The sequence below is a fragment of the Temnothorax curvispinosus genome, unplaced genomic scaffold (genome assembly GCF_003070985.1).
Source record: "Temnothorax curvispinosus isolate PA1 unplaced genomic scaffold, ASM307098v1 QBEX01002414.1, whole genome shotgun sequence".
NCBI classification, from domain to species: domain Eukaryota; kingdom Metazoa; phylum Arthropoda; class Insecta; order Hymenoptera; family Formicidae; genus Temnothorax; species Temnothorax curvispinosus.
The window spans coordinates 97,692-119,810 of NW_020212194.1; the positions used below are offsets into that span (position 1 = coordinate 97,692).

Below are 22,119 nucleotides of genomic sequence, written 5' to 3' on the forward strand. Positions count from 1 at the left end.
GAATGAGTTTTAACGTCGCACGTCAACAGGTAGTATACATGCGACTTTCTCTCCATCTTTCTCTCTCGTTACCTTCGATGCGACGGAACCTGCAGCGATCCGATCTTGTCGTCGAGGAACCTTCTCATGGCGAACCTGTCCAACGCTTGATCGCGTCCCCCGCAGATGCTGCTGTAGTTCATATAAGCGGACACTGCCACACCCAGCCGCTCCTTGCCGCCCCTGAAGAGAGAACGATAACGTTAACTTGGTACCGCGAACGCGCAATGTCGGTTCCGTACCTTCTCCGTTAAGAGATAGGATACGAAAAGATTTTTCGCCGCGGGCCGATCGCGGTCTAATGACGTTATTATTCACGATGAATGGAAATGACTAACGGGAAGTTATGGGCGCGGAGTTTCGAAGGGGCGGTGAACGTATACCGCGGCAAAATTATGGCTTTTGCGGCCGATCACTTGAACATTGGCCGTTCTACAAAAACCAGGTCACGAATGCGTACAAGTGCGTACATAGAGAGTTCTGTGCTCATAACTTGTATCTTTTAAAAACGATTTCTATTCACCTTGAGGAATTCGTTCAGTATTATTTTTCTTCGTAATAGAGGTAGACTTATATTAAAGTAGCTCATAATTTATAATTTATAAACTTGGTTATCATCTTTTCTGTTAAAGTCTATTACGAGGGATCAAAAGATCAATATTTGGAAATCGCACTCACCTGGCATGCAGAACAACGACGCGATTAGAAGCGCCGTTTAGCCAGGAGTCCAGCTCCTTGCAGAGAGCACACAGTCTCTCCAAACTTGGCGCTAATCCCTGCGGCCATCCAGCTTCCCTCGTATTCGGCTCGCCGGGTCGGCCGGGCGATGACAAATTGAAGATCTGAAAGCCCAAGATATCCAAAATCTTCAGAAAATTGCAAAAATAAACATAGAGAAGAAATACTATGAAACATAATTTTAAGATTTTATTTTCTTAAATTATAAATTATTGTTATATCTACATAAGAAGAATCTTATATAAATTGTAATATTTGTAATAAAATTATCAACACTGAATTGTTGCGAGATGTATATAACGCTTTCTTTCTTTTATTTCGAGAGAAAGAATAGCAAAGAGTTATAAGAGTTATTCGAATTCTCACCATGTAATTATCGGCATGTTTCCCGCGCAGAAGGGTCGTGGCATGTTCGAGGACACCCTGCGCATCCTCTCTATACCAAAGGGCGATGATCCTCTCGGTGACGTAACAGAGCTCCATCACCTCCGTCACGCGACCTCCGCCCTTTCCCGGTCCCGTTATCGTTGAATCCGCGCCGACACCCGGCGTCCTCGCAGGTGTTGACACCATTGCTGATGTCTGCACCTGTAATTCGATGATTTATTCAAATATAGCAAAAAAATGATTTATAAAACATTGCGAATATTATATATAACAGCAAAAATATTAAAAGATAATTTCAATCCATAATAATTAATACGAAATTAAATACGAAAATAATTAAAAAATTATTTTGTCGTGTTTATAAGTAATTAAAAAAATACAGCATTAGACATTATCGTTTACATGGAAAGTCATCTCTTAAAATAATTACGTTTTCAAATTTTTTTGCTATCAGTTAAATATATAAAATGAAACTTTCTTCTGTGAATTTCGGATCGTCACTCATAGCGAAATTTTCTAGATCTGATTCAAAAAAGATCCTTTTGTGAGCGACTCTATCTCGCTATCCTAGCCGGGAACTGTAAAATTTGTCTCTGATTGCCGCGAAACTTAGTTTTCCAGTAAAACAATGTCATGTCACACAATCAAATCTAGTCCGTGGAGAGAGATTTTATTTCTTTAGTTTTCGCCTACAAATTCATTTTATCTTTCATTATTTTCTCCCTAATGGTTTCGATAGACATATAATTTGAATAAATAAAAATACATAATAATAAACTTTTTTAACAAACATTTTCAAATTATAATGTTGTATATCTATGGAATATTTCTAACAGTTTAAATGTAGAACATATAAAGTGTACTTAAAAAATTATAAAAGTGTTATATTAAAAAAAATTGCTATAACACTCAATAAACAATTTGTTAAAATCTCTGATTTATATATAAATGCTATTTTTTTTAAATACAGTATATTCTTCAGGCTTATAATTTAAACAATTCTTAAACAATCTACGTCGCAATTATCGAGCGCATTTGCACTTCGCCAGTCACTATTATCTTAACATCACATGCACGAATAATAACTTGACAGGGGTTTACGGTAAATCCATCGATTCGCGACACAGAGCTCTATCCACCTTGGAGTACTTCGGCGCGTAGACGATCCTGACGACAATATTCTCCGGCATGGCGATGTCCTTACGGAGGACACGCTATCGCGGGGTAGATCGACATGTAATCCCAGTGCCTTAACGGGAACGCTGCGTTTATCCCGTCGCGAGAGAGACGAGGACGCGGAGAGATCGGGGTGATGCGCGCTGTGTTCCTCGCCGCGGAACGATACACTGCCGGGTATTGTGTTTCGCCTGGTTCTACTGAAGATACGCAAGAATATCCAGTGGCCAGTCGGCGGTTTTGTCAGATAATCGCGCCGCCTTCTGTCATGTTTGTCTGACGTATGCTAGCTTGCGTGTTCCAGGGCCGGGCTCTCGCCGCAGTCATCATCGTTCCGCGACGTTTATTTGCGTATCGTGATCGAAGGCGTGCGTCATTAAACAGATTTTCGATACCGTGATCAAGCAACTATGTTATATCAATTAACAATTGAAAATGAGCTCTTGGTTTACAAGAATTGATTGTGTTGTGATATCGACTCTGACTTGGAAAAATTAGGGAGAAGCAACTCTGCGATATGAAAGAATATTTTATTTCTTACGATAAATTATAAACATTATTTTGTTAGTTCCATATTATGTTAGTTTATAAAAATATTCTTAAGTCACAACAATAAGTGGAATAGAACCGATATGAATCTTACAAATAATTAGAGAAGATGCCATTTTCGGTCGGGCTGGATCTTGGTAGCCTAATAATAATATTTCTGTGTGAATTTTGTATATTTATTGTTAGTAACATGCCTCAATGGTCGAATTAAAAGATGCCCGTCACGGGTTATATAAGTCCATAGGTTCGAACCGTGACTGAGATGATATTTGTCGCAATAATTTCTTGATTTAAAAAGAATATTAGCATCAAAAGTTAAATCAATTTAAATACGTGGATTTACTGTTCCAACAAAAAGCTGTGCTTTAATACCGACAAATACCTAATCGATGCGCAGTTTACTCGTTTACTGAGTTGAAAGAGGTAAAATTCACACATAAATATTATTATTAGGCTACCAAGATTCAACCCATCTTCTTTAATTAATTGTAAGATTCCTAATTCAGGTAACTTTTAATGACAAGTCTCTTTTTCTTACTAAACTCCTTCCCTTCTTCAGTCAGTTTCTTAATTCCCTGTAAATTATTCAAAACAAAGAAGAGCCAGGTACTTAGCTACGTTTTGTTACGAACTTCTCGATTTTATTTTAACGCAAACACTTCTCTCGCTCCGAACGCGTTGAAGCGGCCCTGAACGTGGATGGGAGAACTCGCTCGCGCGCGTAGACGCGTGATGTAATGAATTCGTGCAGGTAGCGTGACTTCGATTCCCACCAAATAGTCACGCTATTCGCACTACCAGTCGAGCCGTGGTCGGTGCTAGATCGTCTTAATACGATGCACGAACGCGGCAATGGCCGGGACGCGCGTCGCGGAAGGCTGCGCGGATGATTTGTCGCGGGGAACGTGCGAAAATTACATGGAGAAGTTGGCGCGCAAACGAGCGCGGATGTATAAGCTGCGTTTTTGCACGATTGCTGCGGTTTCTTCCTCGTCGGACAGCATCCACGGCGAGCACTTCGTCGGTTAGCCGAGGGTCATTTATAGGGCCTCAACAGTCGGGTACCATCGCCGTTGAAGATACTCTGTTATTGATGGCGCTTGTTAAAATTATTCACGTGATTTATACCGGATTATATAGTCATACTGTGTACCGTATAGCCATACTATTGTATATAGTCAGTTGTATGTGTTTATCTACCTTTAAACACTCATTTCTCGTCGAAGAATTTTATCAGAAATAATAATTCTCCGCTCAACAGAGCTCAACGTAATATATTCAGTATGTTTGACAAGTTGGCCTTCCCGTATTAATGCTCGCATAATTTCCAACTGTATTCAACAATCCTCTGGCTGGTCCTCTTAAGCGGGTAAATCCTTTGTATATCGGACTATAGTATTATAACTAATTACGACGGTAGAACCGAAATGCCTCTGCGACGTACATATGCATATGTCATTCCGTGCACTTGCATGCGTAATTATGTAATCCTATCTAATCCTATAATCTGAGTCCACAAATAATTCCATATATATAAATGCTAAAATAAGAGTTACAGTAGAAAAACGTTAATTTTCTATACGCGCATCACGTTTTTGGATAAGGTCTGCAAGCAATTTATATCCGAAACAAACAGTTAAAAGGTGAAAGGAATAAGGTGAGAAACGAGTTTACTGGGCTCGCGTCTGAGTTTCAGAAATATAAAGGGCCGCTTGAACAATGAACGGGCGTCGCGGAAAAGAAAGCAGAACGAACCGGGCGAGAGAACAAGAGTCAGGCGGTCGCCTCTAAAAATACTTGATTTTATGGGATCATAACGCAGCGAGTTCGTTTCTCTCGCGGGGCGTGCAACGTCGGGCCTATATACCCACCCGCTCATAAATCCCTTTGACCGTTAGCCTCACGTGTGAAATTGCTATTACGTCGCGGTCCTACCGCAGCTGTCGGCTACGCGGAAACCGCCCGCGTGTGTAGACCCTTAAGTCTACGGTGTCTCGCACCCGATCGTCGGATCGGGCGAGGCCGTTTTCCCCGGCTAACTGTGGAAGTCGCAAAACGAGGATATTACCTGCCGCCAGTCAGGCGTCGGCGAAAACAAGTGGTAATGTCGCTGGCTGGCTTGAAATTAAAGTTTCATAATGGATGAATTATTAAAATTGAGAAACTCAGCAATGTTTTGATATTCAACGGTCGCAGTAGAGTAAAGTAGAATGGATCACCACGGAAATGGAGTTTGCTTTTAAAAATTACGAAAATTTTACTAAATATATCAAAAATTATAATCATTTGCATATGATAAAAATACAAAATAAAGATATATTTATTCTCAAATATCCTTGATTTCTAACTTTTTACTTCAGCGTTCTCATAAAGAACCTCTAAATGTTTCATTTTGTTACAAGATTAAACTTAAGGATCTTTATGAAAACTATAGAAAATCGAAAACTGAAGAGTGCAAATACTCAAGAACAAGACTCTATGGAAATATAAAGTTCAATGGAGATATAGATTGGAGTTATATCGTTACCAACACATTAATTCCAAATACTGTTATGGAAGCAAGAAGCTCGATGCACGCAATGAGCCTCGCCACTAATGTCAATTACCGTTAATCTACCTAATTGCTCGCGGTTAATTTCTAATTGAAAATATAACGTTCAAATGAGTGGGCTTAATACTCATCGATTATGTGTAAAGACTGATAATGGCGTTACGGCTGGATTATCCTCTCTGTTCTTATAATTTTGTTTTATTATCGAATTCATTTGACAGAAGCCCCTGGCTTTCCTACATCGCAGCATTGCGAACGAATTGCCTCGCAATTGATAATCGAAGAGAAAATTAATTTAAAGCAAAACAATTTTACAAAAATCTGGTAATTTAAATCGTATGCTGTTGAATTTTAAGCGGCACTTTTTTTATTTTTGAAGTATGTTACTAATATGCGCTTTTATTTTTAGGCACGAGTTTTTTTAGGCAGAGCAGGTAAAAATACGACGCAATATACGAACAAAAATGACCGATGAAAACCCTCAATGTCGCGAGAAATAAGAACGAACGCGATAACAGCTGCGCAACAGTTTTTACTGTACGCTAATTGCTATTCTGCATAATTATCACTGCTTCCAACGCGCCTCACCTTCACTATTCTTTGCGCGGCCCATAACTATGCGATGTAATCGCGAATGATATAGTTTCCGGAACGAATCCGTACGATTAATTAACGCATGGCTAAGATACATGTGATCTTAACCTTGATGATTACTTTTCAAAAGACGTCATTAAACATAAGCGTTAAACGTTAAATCGTTATTAAACATATAACTAGTAATAATATTAATAACATTTTTAAAAATATATAATTATATATGGATCCAGTACACACACATTGTATTAATAAAAATATATCTTGTGTTAATACTCTATCGTAGAAGCAAAATAATATTTTATTTTAATATTTTACAACATGTAATCATACACAAGGTTTTAATAAAAGTCTGTAACTTTCTATACATATTACGCGCGAAAATAGCAACGACCGATCGCTGTCGTCGTTGTTTCTGCATATATTTCTGCAGTAATAGCGGTGGTCCGTACACGAATAAGTGTGGGGTTTCGCGAATATATTACCCATCCGACGTCAACACGTGCGGGTTATCGCGACGGTACATCGTAACCGATACCGACCAGCCGTATAATGCGTCACCTTATTGCCATTTTAGCGCATAATTTTCAGTGACACCGTCATTTATGCGCAGAAAATGTACCGCCCGACAGCGAAACGAAGAATATCTAAAACGATCTTGTTACCTATTCCTTTTATCCTGAATTCTAAATCGATCGAAAGGCACGGGTTGGAAATTAAATGAGAAATTATGTCGCTATTACTTTCCTGATATCTAAAAGAAACCTCGGTTGGCAAATAAATGTCACGTGAATTGATTTACAGAATCGATTTGCGGATAGTAAATAAACTTGGAAAATATCGGCAAGAGCGAAGGAGAGCAATTAACGTACTGATTACTGATAGGATATTAGGCATTCCCTCTCCGCTGCACGCTAATAGAAAGTTATTCCGCTGACGTTATAAGTGGCGGTTTGTGTAACGTGTGTCTCATTTTGATCCGTGCAATTATAGCTATCATGGATTTTAACCGAGCCGCGATTTAATGCGATTTCCCGGATTAAATTGCCAGCAATTAAATTTCGCATCGCGTTAATTTTTTTACAGAATTCCACATTCCGCGTATGTGAGAGGACCGAAAGTGTGCGGTCGAACCAGGGAACCTTCCATCGCTCTGGCACAGCGATAATTCTATTTTAATGTCGCGACACGCGAGTAACGAGTTGCTGACTATGTAGGCTCTATAGCGTAAAAAAAGAATAACTTAAAGAGATTAATTTCCATTTGAATGTGCGGCGAAAGCATTCTTTCGACAGTTCAGCGTTTTGGAAAGGTCGTACACGTGTACGTCCTCTCTAGCTTCTGCATTTTGAAAGCGAGTACTCGACGAGCCGGACGAACGACGACAAGTCGTCGGGAATGATTTCGTGTAATTTGTATAGCAAAATGTTATCTGACGGGACAAGCGGTCGGTCCCAACCGTGAAGGCAAAAGTCGTACATTTCGAATGCAAATGCAGCTTCGCTTCTGTGCCCTCTCTTACAGAATAAATAAAGGCACTTATTCGTTCGACATGTAGAGAACCGGTCGCTCGCGCGTGTATCGCCGTTTGTATCGTTATTAAATACTTAAAGAGGCGAGTTAGCGATGGACCGCGAGCTTTCATTGATGACAGTAAACCTCGCGGATAAGATAGAGAGCCTTTGGTCTAACTTGCGGGGAGATCTCTGTCGACAGTCTATTTTCTATTTTTAAAACATCTATCCTTAGTAGAATAATATAATTATGTAATATATTTTCGATGAGTGTAATTTCCGGTGTTGCCACAATTAATTAATTTTTAATTAATTTTTTCTGATACCAAGTAACTTGTGTGATGGGTGGAATATATTGTAACAATTGTAAGTTTTATAAATATAATAAGTAAATAATTGTCAGAAGCAAATGCAAATACTTACTTGGTGCTGCTTACTTCTCGCGATGTTATTAACGTTTTTCGGTTGTGATTCGTAGCCGCCATTGTGCTGTAATCAAAAATGGAAAGTGGTTAATTAACGCATTTATTTGAATAATGTATGAGAATATATTACGCGCTAAATCTTCATATAATTAAGATTTAAAATAATAAAAACGTCATTATTATTCATTCTCAAAACATTAATAAAAAAAATGTTATATCAAAATGCCGCGCTAGTATTATTTTAGTGTATTCTGTGATCGAGAAAACAGTTAATATATAGCTTCGTCTTATTAACTTTCTATTCGGTGCGTAGAAAATACTATTACTCTCTTCATGGGCGTTGTCCCAAGAGAAGTAGGTGACATTATTGTCCATTGTTTCGAAATTAATGATATACGGTAAGTTGTTCCCATTGTCGGTTCCATTATTGCAAGAAAAATTATGCAACGACAGGTGCCGCAGTAGCGTATTGTGTTCGATATTCCTAAAAAAACGGTTGCATAGTCGGTTGCATCGATTGGAACCTGCCAAAACCTATTTAATATCATACATCGAATGGTTGAGCTACGATGCACATGCGATGCTGCACAGTTATGTAAGAGAAGAAATAAAGTAGAGCTTGAAAAAAAGCGTTTTTAATCATAATCTTCTATCATAAAAAAAACTATAATTGAAAATTTGCTCGAGAAATAAAAGGCTACGCCTAAATGTGTTTATTTTCAGCGCCGTTCAAAAAAGCTTTTGATATTTAAAGGATTGATCTATTTATATGATAAAATGCTACGGGATTTTTATTAATATTTTCGGATATAGCATAACATTCAGATTAACGTTCCGTCAAATTTTTACTAAGCAGAAGTCAGCTCCGAAGAATCCGTAAATGATTATATGTCATGCTAATTGATACACACGTCGGGCGAGCATGCACGTACGATTCGCACGCACCTCGCTCTCTATATGAAGAGCAGTATGCCAGACGGTAAAGGCGATGCGATGCAGAAGCGTCTCCGTTTCCTCCCGCAGTGGCGTTTCGGTTTCGCTAAAATTGTTGTTCGCCGTATCCTGCCGTGTGTCTCCGCAACGGCAGCAATTCGCTCGCAGCCAAGCGCGCGATAACGAGCTGCCGTTCGAACTCGTCATCGGTGCACAAGATCGTGCTCCGTTTGCCTTCATGCAATACGCAATTTCCATATATCGTCCATTAAGCAAATCGTGTCGGCGTTTGATCAGTCAAACGTTCTGACTCGTAATAATAACGCAAATGATATTTTGCATCGATCATAAGGAATTCCTCCTTCTCGAGTATAGCATTATCGCCGCTCTTTGTAATTTCCTCTGTTTTTATGATCGTATGCGTGATTTCCTGACGATTTTCTCAAGCAGGTGCTGCTCGATATCAATAATGTCTTCAATCAGAAAAATCTTCAATCATAAATCGTTCTCTCATTAACATCGCTAATATTTGTTAAAAAAATGTCAACAAGACCCAACGCGATCGGTTTGGTTCATTATCCCAGAAGGCCTTTCGCACTCGTGTGATTTCTAATCTTAATTGCCTCAGTAATATAGGATTCCAGATGTCCCGAGCCACGTGTATCAACGTGGGGCGCGCCATACTCATTTCGCTGTACTGGGGGCACCGCCTCTTCTTCTTCCTCCTTTTTCCCTCCGTCTTCCGCGAAAAACCGTGACGCTTGCCAAACGATTTTCTCTGATACGGCGCGGATCATCGAACCGCTTCCGGGTCAAGTGTCGTATGAATGTAACGCGATTTGCCTTTTTTTGATCACGTAAATCAAAATATTTGACTCTTATTGCATCAAATCGAAGGTATTTTCTAACTACTACTATTTGAGCACTTCTGTATTTTGTACTGAATATACCTGTATATGTCATATGTGTAGTGTATTATAGGCTTTTTACTATTCTATATTTCTATTTTACTGAGCTTTTCTAAACTTTTAATTATAGATTTGTGTCACATAACAATAATAGATATAACAGATATATATATATATTAAATATTATATAGATCTGATATTATATATCTTCTTATCTATAACAACGTAGAACATAAATTCGGTTCACCTCTATTGCTTTAACTTGCACTTTCTGACTGCACTGCCATTTGCTTCGTTAAAATATTAGCAGCGGTGCAAATGTGTCGCACGTTTTAACGACTCAATCTTTTAATAGGTAATTCACAGTTCAGCTCTCTTATCAGCTCGACACGCAAACGAGTACACTTGTCGTGACGTATAGCGGATAGCCTTCAATGCGTCGTACGCAACCACGCCGCATGATCAGCTCGCGCGATCCCACCCTACCAGGCGCCAATCAATTCACCTGCCGCGGCTTCGGCTTGCAGGTGTGCGTTCAAGGTCATTCGCGTTTCAAGGTACGCACCCTCTCGTGGTCACGCTCGACTCATCGAGCGTTTCTCTCTCTCAGCGAGCCACCTCTCACAGTTCGATACCGCCTTTACGGCTCACCTCGCGTTTTCCTCGACATCCTCGCGACACGAGGAAACTATGATGACACGCTTGAAACGATTGGGAAACGATTGGGATAGTTTCCGGGACTTATCGCGACCTGGGACAACCGGAACAAACGTCTGCGCCGCACGGGAGCCGCCCCGGCGCTGCGGGTATATACAGAGGGTTGAAAGCCTGCATCTCTCCCGGCAGACCGGGATGGGTCCATGGCGGGGTGGGCACGGGGGGAGGGGGGTGAGAAAACTTGACGTGTAACCATGGCGACCGTAGCCGGCGTTGCGACCGACGTTACACGCAGGCCCGATCCTGCGCCGCGCGGATCCTCTCCGCGAGCGAAGTGCGAACTTCCGGCGCAAGCCGGTATATAGGGATGACACCTCCGAGAGTGGCGCTGAGCCGCCACTCCCTTGAAATATAATTAGGCCACGTTGCCCCGCGCGCGGAATTTACTCGGTCCCTCGAAATAGGGTAGACCTATTCAACATAGCAGCCGGGCGGCGCGCGGCATCCCGCAGATCGGTCTCCCGGTGAATGGGACTTTGATGACGCGGGGCTTATGAAATTTATCTTAACGTCCAAATTATCCCTTGCCGGAACGTTGACGTAATCCGTCGCTATATGTAACATAGTCCGCGTGTTTGCGAGATACACCTATATTTTGTGTCATTTCATTAATATCTCGTTTATGCAATTTGTTCTACAAATAATCGACGGTGTCATCTCAATTAAAATAATGCCTCAGCGCAAATTTCTTTACAGAGCGAGTATCAAATGCTGTTTGCAAACTTGGAGAATTTTTATCGTCCAATTAGAAATCGATCTTTCCTTAATGGCTTTTCCCGAGAAATTTTGTTCCTCGTTTAATGAAACGAGAATGGAACCTGAATATAGGTATTTCAATCTATTTGCGAGGTTTTACCTGCTTCCATATGATGTTACCGATACGCTAAGTTGCCGATTACTTTAGGTTGCCGCGTGCGTCTCCGCGCGGTCGCATCGCCGATAAGGAAAAGTACAGCCGAGTGGGTCGAATGTGCCACTCCCATATACAATTAGGCCACCCGGTGATATACACGCTATTTTATCCGATGCCATTTCCTTTGTACATACATCTACATTTCGCGCGTAACGGACGCGCGCTTGAACTTACTAATTTGTAGCCCGGCAGGGAGATCGTCGAAAATGGGGGATTCGCGTCGCGACGTTGGATATTTTTTTAATGTGTTTCTAACAAGATTTTCATTTCGGATGATAAAATAGCTCTGGCGGAGAGCGTGTCGTGACACGTGCGAAATGACTTCGCGTACTTGACATACCGCACCCTTTCGATGTAATTGGGTCAAGCTTTTACGTTAAAATTGTAATAACGTGTAGATGTGTTTTTAAGGAAAATCTCTCACGTTTAAGAGAAACATAAAAATATTGATTTTTTAGGAACAATTTATTACTGATTACTCTTTCATTATCATCTAAATTTTAACATGTATTGTGAGAATTGTTTAGACTTTAGACATAACGAACCATGTATTTCTATTATTTTTATTATATAAAAAAAAACAGAAATTTAATAATAAGACAATTTTATGTCATACTAGATTAAGACGTTGAATGTAAAATTTTGCTTTACGATAATTTGCATGGAAAAGCAGCAAGTCATGTAATGTTGTTTTAATATAAGCATACCTGCGTTTCGTCACGGCTTTCTGAGAAGAACATTTAAAGGCTTTTGTGGCAATTCGTCCGTCTTGATGTAACACGTTAATTTCCAGACGAAAGAAATACCGGCGACATTTTACGGCAAGATAAATCGCATAAAGAGGACCTATAAGACTTCGTAGGTGAAACAAGTTCTACCAGGACTAGGTAACTGGATAAACACAAGGATGTCCTTGGCGGGATATCGCAGGTGGAATATATCGCCGCTCTCCTCTGTCTGAGAGTCCAAATTCTGTCTGGATTGCGAAAACTGTGCGATTACTAAATCTACCGCGTAAAAATGCGAATAACGTTTCGCTCCGACTATAAAAAAGGCGGAGAGGGGCCTCTCTTAAATTTACATTCGTGAATAGTGAATTATGGAAATGTGATATAAATCGTAGTATTTTTAGATTTCGCCGACAGCAGAATGCCACACGCAAAATTGCGGCATGCTGGTAGACGCTTCTGAAATATTGCAGTTTACAGATTAAAACGATTTAACATCGCAATCCAACACATTATACAAGCAATGTTACGTAGGTGATTATTATAGAATGGTAATAAGCGCGGGACCATCAAACTTTAATTGGTTTAATCGCGTAAAATATGTTTCCACCAACTAAATCGCTAATTAATGCGCGCAATGCATTTGATTGGAAATACGTAATTGGGGATGCGTTTTACTGTCGAATAGAAAAATCGACGTTTAACCACGCGCGATGGGTCCAATTTATTAAATAGAATTACGATGGGATTAATCTTTTATCATTTTTCATGGTAATCCAAAGGAATTTCTCGTCAAATTTATTGGCGTAATTTGTTGTAAAATTTACAAAGGTTAATAAATTAAGTAAAAAGAATGAAGTTGACACAATATTTTACAAATTTGAAAATACTAAGAGTTCTAATAGCACTTTTCTTTTAGTTATAGTAGATTTTTGAAATTCGTAGAATGTGCCAACTTCACAGATTCATAAAAAGAAGTAAATATAGATTCTACTCCCTCCTCCCTTCTCTCTCTGCAATATTAATAATATATCGTGCATATTTCATTTATACGCTTTAAATTAATTTTAAAAATATATTTGACTCGCAATAGAATCAATTTTTAATACGTAATACTGATTTCATTTCATACAATTTCAGAATTAATTGATGCTTACGATGTTTCACAAGAAAACTCCGAAAAACATCAGTCTAAATATTTGCTGCACTCATGCATGCACTAAATCCGATGCATTAGTAATCTCGGTCGCTTGGTAGTTAAGACTCATAACGGCAGTTTGATCCAAAACTAAAATAAAATGGACAGGAAGAAGCTAATAATACTGGACGGCGTATGATAAAGCGAGACCTTTGCACCAATGCTATGTGGAATATCGTCATGGAAATCGGCAACAGTTCAATCTCAACGGAAAAAAAGAGATAATTATTCTTAATGGCGTCGATAATAAATATGACTTAACCGAGTATACGCCGCATTTAATTTGGAATATGAAGATCGGTGTAACGCTCGTTGAAAAACGAGTCGCGCGAGGGGCATCGACAATCGGATATCATAGTATCCGATTGGCTAATCCATACTTAATTGACTTATGGTTTATCGAGCGTCACGATCGAGAATCGCATTGGGGATCAATTGGAGCGCAGCTGCGCAGGGCCCAGATTCCGGGTACCTCTTGCACAGCGAATAGATCGTGACGCTGGAATGAGGAAAGAGCGGGAATGACAATGGTTGCTCGTAGTCACGCCGTATTACGTTAGCGGATGTGTAGCAAGATGCCGATTGGAAGTGTGGAATGTAAATTCCAATCAGTAAGTATTACAGCGTGTTTCTATGCAAATGATCTCGGATGTGTGTGTATGTGCGTGATTACTCACAAGTGTAATAACTAGCATAGTAAGTACTGTCGCTTAAAAGTACATAACGCTAAAAAGTTCAACGATCGACAAATTTACTAAATAGAACATAGTTTATCGTTAACTCTTTAATGTTCCAAATAAATGTGTTCTTTAACTTTTCGTGTACTTTCAGAAAACTTTAATTCGAGGCTTAGTTACTCAGCTAGGTAGTCCAAAAGTAATCCAGAAGTTACAAGATAATAGCTAAAGTCATATTAGATTTTTATTGCAAATAAGCCATCTTCGAAAATACCATCGCAAACATGGGATACAACACTGCATTTTAATATAAGTGGAATATTCCGCGCCTGATCCGTTGAAAATGATACTTATATACTACTTCTGCCAAAGTGCTTAAAAATCAGAACGGTCGGAAAGTCGAGGTCATCATTCGAGGTATAAATTACGCTATCACGTAAAATGACTTTAGTTCCTCAATTTCTTCGATAATATTTTTGCAAAACCTTTCAGATTAGATTACGCAGCGTTTCGTAAGATCTGTTTTTAGTTCATCGATATCGGAGCCACCTAATACCGAGAAAAGACAACTTTTGCAACGTTAGTGTCAACTCCAGTGACGAAAGCCTCGTGGCAAAATGTGACGTGACGAGACATGGACACGAGCATACATACGCACGCATGCACACGTATTGTGCATGTTGCACGGTGCTCGCTTAATGGCTGACGATTACGTCAAGTCAGGTTTTTATCCGTCGTCGCGGTGTTCTCTGGGAAATATGCATTCCTCTTCCATCTTTCCGCCGTAAGATCCGCGAGTGATCTCACAGGAAGTGACGCCCTTTTACAATCATCGATATAAATATGTACGCACGCGACACGCCGACACGGAACGCCCGACGGCTATCATTTTATTATCCGTTCTCCTCTTTTCTTCTTACGAGTTCTCTTCCTTCTTCCTTACGCCATCCGTCGTATAATTTCTTCGTGACTTCGATGGTTTTTCAATGACACGGCCTCGTCGTAAATACGGCGTAAAGAAGAGGACGATAGCGATCGTAAAGAGCGCCGTCGAAAGGAGCCGTAGCTTATCTCTAGTTCCGTTTTATCGTTGACCTTCGACCCGGCCATGCGAATGCGCCGGTTCAAGCCTTTCATGTTTCTGGTTGTTAATAGCGTGTCTTAATTTCAAACCGCTTCGTCTCCATTTGTTTTCTAGGCATAATAAAATCGTTAGCGATAACAGAGATAATTCCTCGCCCATCGGTGAAGATAAACGTTTCCCAACAAGACCAAACTTATTTTAATTTAAAAATATGTATACATCTTGGGAATATACTTATCTTGATCTGATTCTGTAAGCCAATTCGTGATAATGAGTGCACGTTAAATTATTCTTAATACGAACTCTCAACGATCTGCTTAATTCAGTACATTACATTGACAGGAATAATTAAATAGAAAAGTAATTATCTCCTCCTTTTAGTCGTTTTACAAAGGACAATTTATCTCTTTTCCGTGAGCGTGAATAAATGAAACCTAATGTGACCATCGTAGTTACAGTTTTTTTTTCTCTCTCTCTTTTCTCCCACGAGTTCATCCCCGCCGTAGTACGTGGCAGAAATGCGATCACCGGAAATTTCGTAGCCTCGATTGCATGCTATCGTTCGCTCGTTCCAGATCGTAGTCTCGATTCGGGTTTTGGATTCGCGCCAGCTATTGAAAACCCCCTACTTTCGAAGCGGTAAATCGCCCCCGTCGCGTGTGGCCGCAGGAAAAAGGACGAACACGAACACGGTTTCCAACTACTTACGTCTTCTCAATGTATGACCACGCGCGTTATCGAGTGTTTCCCCAAGTTCTGATTAAAATTAAAAGCGGACGAATCGAATCGTTCTAAACGGAATCCTTTCACGAAAAAACGTGTAAGAACCTTTTACAAATTTTTAGCAAGTTTATCATCATATAATAGAAATTCGACTTAAAGAAAATGAAAAATAATATGCGCTACATTTTTAAGTTTTAAAGAATTCATGCATAAGAAAAATTTTAAACCAAAATTTTTTAACTTTAATTCGCTAATATTTTCGTAATAAACAAAAGCTTAATTTTGATTAGATAAAGCAAGTCACAAAAGTTTCCAGATCTTCCTGTGAAGATCTGGACTCTGGTCGCTCGCAATATCAAAACTCTTGTAGCGTACAAGGAACGCTCCGTAGATGAATGCAACGATAGCAGAATTGAATCACGTGCCGTTTACGAGATGCATTCGCGTATTTCGTTCGCGTGTGGCCAGAAGATCCGTGTTAACGACACATGCTCTTTCACGGAATTTACTGACCGCCCAGAAAGCGGGTCGTTGGCACTACCAGCGAAGGTTTTCACGTTCGATAACGAAGACTTACAAACGACTTCGCGACGTTGGACTTTTATGACTGCAAATATTATTCTCGGTAATATGAAATTCTTCTAATATTTTCTCCAATCTTCATTAAATCTTATATTATTTTTAGGATTATCAAAGTAGTTTGTACACTCGTCAACGTTGTTGAACCTTTTTTATTACTATTAAATTAAAATATATAAATATATAAATATAGAAGTAACACGATATTAATATTCTATGGTGGAAGCCTATCCCTGGTTCAGTCTGGTAGTTCAAAATATCGAAAAGAAATCTAAATTTTTATATTTTTATCGCGTTATACGATTAAATATAACAGTTACAGAAGGCCATGGATATCTGATTATTTCATTGAGAATCATACGGAACAGAGTTTTCGCATCCGAGAAGAGACGTTTATTTGTGAACGAGAAACTTGTCGTCGAGTCACTAATTGATGCCTCGACACGAGAGGGAACTCCGTACAAGAACGTCGCCCGCGATTTGCCTCCATTTGTTCGGCGAGGCGTGTAAAGGGCCTAATGTCACAGCCAATTACTGTGCATAACAGACGAATCAAAGTGCATCGTCGAGAAACCAGTTCAGTATACTTGACATGTCCCTGTCTTCGTCCGTCGCCGGCGCTCTCGTTCTTTTGCAATTGCTCGATCGATCGATGCAATATCGTTGACAGCTCTGCTCATGGAAGAGAATGCGAGTTCTCATACATCTTACATGGTATAATATAATTAATTATGTAACGTCATATTAAATCCTACTCTGAAAATACACGGAAGTAATTCATATTGAAAAAATTGAAAGCTGACAGATTGCCGAGTCTGAAGAGTATATTAACGTTTCCCAGACGAAACACACTCATGCATCATAAAATACATCGAAATAAAATTCGGGTCACGCGTAGAAGCGGATTAATTGTTAATTAAGGACTAAAGTGGAATTGTTAACAGTTGGAATTACATTGGTACATATTACATTACAGGTCACACGTATGCTTCCCATAACGGGTCCGAAATAGAATTGTTAATAGCTACGTATTACGTTACAAACTACACGTACGTTTCCCATGGCGGATCAAATAGGTCAAAGAGCATCCCGAAGAATTCCGAGCAACACACACTTTAACGACTTTGCATACCCCGCCCGCCGCGAATCCGCCCTGGGTCCCTATGAACTTTTCCCGACACTTTCCAAGCGTTCGTCTATGTTGTTTCACGTGTTAGACGGAAACTTAAATCATTTGACGCACCTTGCGAGCCTGAACGTTTCCGTCAAGCTGTTCTAGATCAACGGCGATTCGTTAAGCCGATTGGGAAGCATATCCGTATCGAAGCGTTAAGGATGACAAATTAAAGAGTCAACATGAAGTATATAAATATAATATATAAAACCAAAGGTATAATAAAGTAAACATATATAGGTCCATGTATGTATTTTTCATTAGTCTTGTATTTGTGTTATCCTTATATACCGTCTTGCTTCGATAATAAATTCACCTCTTTTCTTTCGTTTCTTTCTTATTATTCTTTATTTCTTTATATAATGTTATCGTTTTTCATTATCTTTCTGATGATTCGGCAATATGCCAGATGGCTGCCAATTCATTTAATTTAACCCTGATTTGGTCCCTTGTATATTCACGCGTGACAATGACACGACGATACAAAGGAAAACAAAGAAAGAATCGACCGACGCAACGCATTGGTAGAAATCTGTTGTTGGGTAGGAATACAGTGATACGAGTTTCATAAATCAATGTCGTGAATGTTTACGCTATCGGCGAATACTGGCTGATGGATCGCAATATTTTAGTTTGCAATTTGCCAGATGATTTAAAAAGAACTGCAGAGATTATTTAAATCGCGAGCGCTATCGGGTCCGTGCTCGCTCTTCTTTCCGTTTTACTTTTTGCACTAATGCATGAATAACTGTGATTCTTTAGCAAACTTTAGTCGATCAATCTCCATTTATAACAAATCTGTACCTTATATTTGTAATATATTTATTCATGATATATGGATATGGATATTTTGTTAATGTAATGGATTGCAGTTGAAAAGAAATATATCTTCACCAAATAATAAAATTAACATTCGATGTTTTTACGGTCTTTCTTAATCAACGCGATAACAAAAATAAAGCAATTGTCCTTTAGAATTATAGCAAGAGGAGACAGACGTGCTATTCGGATTGGATTGAGTCTTTCCGATATTCGAGTAACGGTAGATTCCACGTATTTTCCGCGAGTCTATGGAATTGCCATCTTAAAATTCCGCATGACGCCAGGGTGAACGCGTTCTTTGCGCCGGGCGATAAAGTCGAACGAGAATAGATGAGTGACGCAAGGCGCCGTGAGGTCGCGATATGTATTCGATACTTATCCGTGGCCCGAACCAATATAAACGGGATTTCAGAAGGAATTGACGAGAATTGATCCAGCCTGTTAAAGATTACCGTTGAACGTTGCATTATGACCGCTCCTTTGTGATATCAGCAAACCTTTTATGGCTTACAGCGATAGAGAAGAAATTTTATGTTCTCACGTACTCCAAAATTAAATTGTTTCTTACACAAGATGCCCTCAACTCAACTGCATCGTACTGAAGTCTTTCAACACATATAAAGGAGTTTCTCGTAATAAAAGATTGCCATTCGACAATCGGAAGATTGTCATTGTCTTCGGTCTTGAATCTGTCTTTGAATCAAACTTGTTAAACCAAAGTTTACTAAAAATTAATCTAAATTGAATTAAAAACTATTTTTTTTATTTATACATTTGTCATTTCAAATTACATTCGCAAGATATATATTTTTAATGTATAATGTTAGACATTTCATATCATTATCAGACTTTTCATCTAATTTCCGTCAAGGAAAAATCGACTTCAATTTCGATAAAGGCCTGTCATAAACATCCGATACGGGAAGAGTGGAACGCACTGCATAGCGTTACCTATATTGTTGCGACTTTCCATATATGCAAGTAATAATTCAAATACTCCATCGAAATGTAATATCGACAACTGTCAGGAATTATTAAAGAAAAATTTACATATTTTTGCTCGTAAATTATATCCTGAATTTTTGTGAGAATTTTTGCGAGAAGAAAAACAAGTAACTCAATAAAAACAAATAACTCTACAAAAAAGAGCAAAAAGTTTTTATCGACCATATAGCGATGTTCGTAAAAAGATTTGTGTGCGGCGATTTATAGCATTCTTAATATTTCGCGATTCTTCCTGTAGTCAGCAGTGTGTCATGAATTTTCATCGAAACGATTCTTATTTCAAATGCAGTGTTATACGATGTAGGAACTTCTCGGAATAACGTAGCACACCGTCGCCATTACCTTACATCACCGTCGTTACATTACTTCCTCGAATATTCTACTCGATTACGGATTACCCCATTCTTTATTCGCTCATCCATTTTTATGGCATAATACTTTCACAACTACTATATTTTTTTATTTCTTCAAACTATCTGAATATAAGAAGCATATTTACTGCCTTAAATGACCGAACTATTAATTTGTTGTATCTATCCGTATATAAAGTATATTGGAAAATTTTACAAGTAATCTCGTTTGATATATATATAGTCTAAAAAATATATTATTATTTTATTACAAAAATAAAATATTGATTTAATCAGGTAAGACTTCTCTCAAACAGAAATATAACTTTTATCGTATCATTGTATTATTTTTAACATTAAATTATACAGTACGCTATCTTTTTTCACACATACTCACATGAGTTTTTATAACCCATAGAATTGTGCTGTTTTTAAATTAACTCTCGATTATCTCGTGTTGCGATATTATTACAAAATCAAATCTCGCTTTCATGCAAAAATTATTGGCGTTTAAGATAAATTGTTTGACGTCAAAGAGTAAGCGACGATCTCGATCCATTGGCTTCGAAGACTCACCGTGTAAACGACGTGATAATTCCGATGTACATTGCCATGACACTGGACCGTCGACAGCATGTTTGTCGGCTGGCTGTCAGCCCCTCCGAAAAAAAGACAACTATATCGGCCTCCGACTATCTCTCCGCACTAACAATAAGCGCAATGACCCTGTCGTCGCTTAACGTCACATCTGACCGATCCACCGCGCACTTTTTCACCGGCGACCCATCGACAGTTCACCAGATACCCCGGAAGTTCCCCGTGCGCGCCGTGCCGGCATCCCGCGACCGCCGATCGGATGTCACTTCGCGACGTCGCCACCGACAATTTTCCCTTATTTTACCCTTTCAATCGCATCGCGGACTTGATCAACTCGTCGATTGATCAAGGCGAAACGGTTTGCATGCAATTGTCACTAATAAATTATTATTTTAATTCAGCACACATGAATGCAAGGACTTGAAACAGTCCGCGAGAGAAGAATTTGAGAGGATTTTTTCCAGTGGCCGGTGGCGAGACGGCTCGGAAGGACGTGGCACGTTCGATGGCAAAAGCCGACCGAGCACGAATGGTGAGCTCGCGCGTTTCGGAGCACGCATGGATAGCGATAGCGCTTAGACGTAAGAAACACGCATGCGTGATGCCCCGGGCTGGTTCGCGCGCGCTGTGTGCCGTGTCCTTCCCTCGTCGTTGCCTTCCTCCGCGTGTCCCATCAACATCCTCCTCATCTGACAGTTGCCGGCTTTTTTCAGTTATCACCGTCAATGCTTTGACAGCTCGTGTTTTTCAAACAATGCGTTTTGCACATCATGTATTTGCATCACGAAACAATGGGGACATTTTGGGGATATCTCTCTGGCATCGAGATTAAATAAATAAATAAATAAAAACCCGCTGGAACGAATTCAAGTGCTATTTTATGTCATTTCGAGGAGCGCGTAAAAATAATAAATTTCTCACCAATCGAAATGGCCATTAATGACAATTTTCTGTAAATCTGAATAACGTTTTAAAATTTCATGTTTGTAAAAAGAAATTAGAAAATGCTCTATATTTTACGATATTCGCGTGAAATGTCTAATTTTAATTTCCTTTTAATACACAGTTAAAAGAAATATCACGAGTTTTTAAAAGAATAAGTATTGTAGTTAGCATTACATTGGTTCAGATTTTAAAATTAGGGAAAATAATTATGGGAACGGCATTCTTTTTTCCTTTTTTAAGGAGTGAATAATTTAACGCAAAATTTATGATGGAAGGGAAATAAAAACCTAATTAATTTGTTATCTTAGCCAATCTCGGCACATTCTCGTTAAGATTCGCGGCATCAACTCTCTGTTTCGTCACAAGCCATTCATAGCGGTGTGGATTAAATTAAATTTCATTACATTCAACAATGGCGCATCGGAGGACCGATCAATCTTATTCCGGCCAAGCTGCGACGCGTAACGGATTTATTTTACGATTATAGACGGCGGCTTTAAATTATTATTCCCCCGCGGTATCTCGATCGATTATCGATACAGTTTCGATCCGAGACGCTCCGTCACTTTTACCGCCTAAACCGGTTCGCGGGACGACGGATCATTTGTCTCGATCCGCGTGTTCTCTCGATCTCGTCGTGTCATCGTCGTCCTTGATCCGCGATCGTATTCTGATTGGGCGCAATTGATCAATGGGTCTTCTTCTTTAATTTACGAAAATACATCAGGCTCACTTTCGTCGCCGACTACACGTTGCCATCGTCAATTATTATTTGATTCATGATAACGCGAGA

At 39.3% G+C, this 22,119-nt stretch overlaps 1 protein-coding gene across 12 annotated transcripts in view; it reads right to left on the reverse strand.

Annotated features, from left to right (window-relative positions):
- The window catches only part of LOC112451609 (tensin-1), a 170,737-nt gene that overhangs the window by 35,595 nt on the left and 113,023 nt on the right, over positions 1-22,119 (reverse strand). For 8 of the 12 annotated variants that reach the window (XM_025011326.1, XM_025011337.1, XM_025011331.1 and 5 more), the window contains 4 exons: positions 7,972-8,037; positions 1,144-1,365; positions 718-881; positions 73-222 (listed from right to left, as the gene is read on the reverse strand). In XM_025011326.1, the coding sequence (XP_024867094.1) occupies positions 73-222; positions 718-881; positions 1,144-1,365; positions 7,972-8,037 (602 nt within the window). Of the gene's footprint in view, positions 1-72; positions 223-717; positions 882-1,143; positions 1,366-2,303; positions 2,501-7,971; positions 8,038-8,299; positions 8,458-8,918; positions 9,880-20,360; positions 20,891-22,119 lie in introns of those variants that run through there. The other 4 variants (XM_025011335.1, XM_025011328.1, XM_025011333.1 and 1 more) reach the window with 4 other exon arrangements.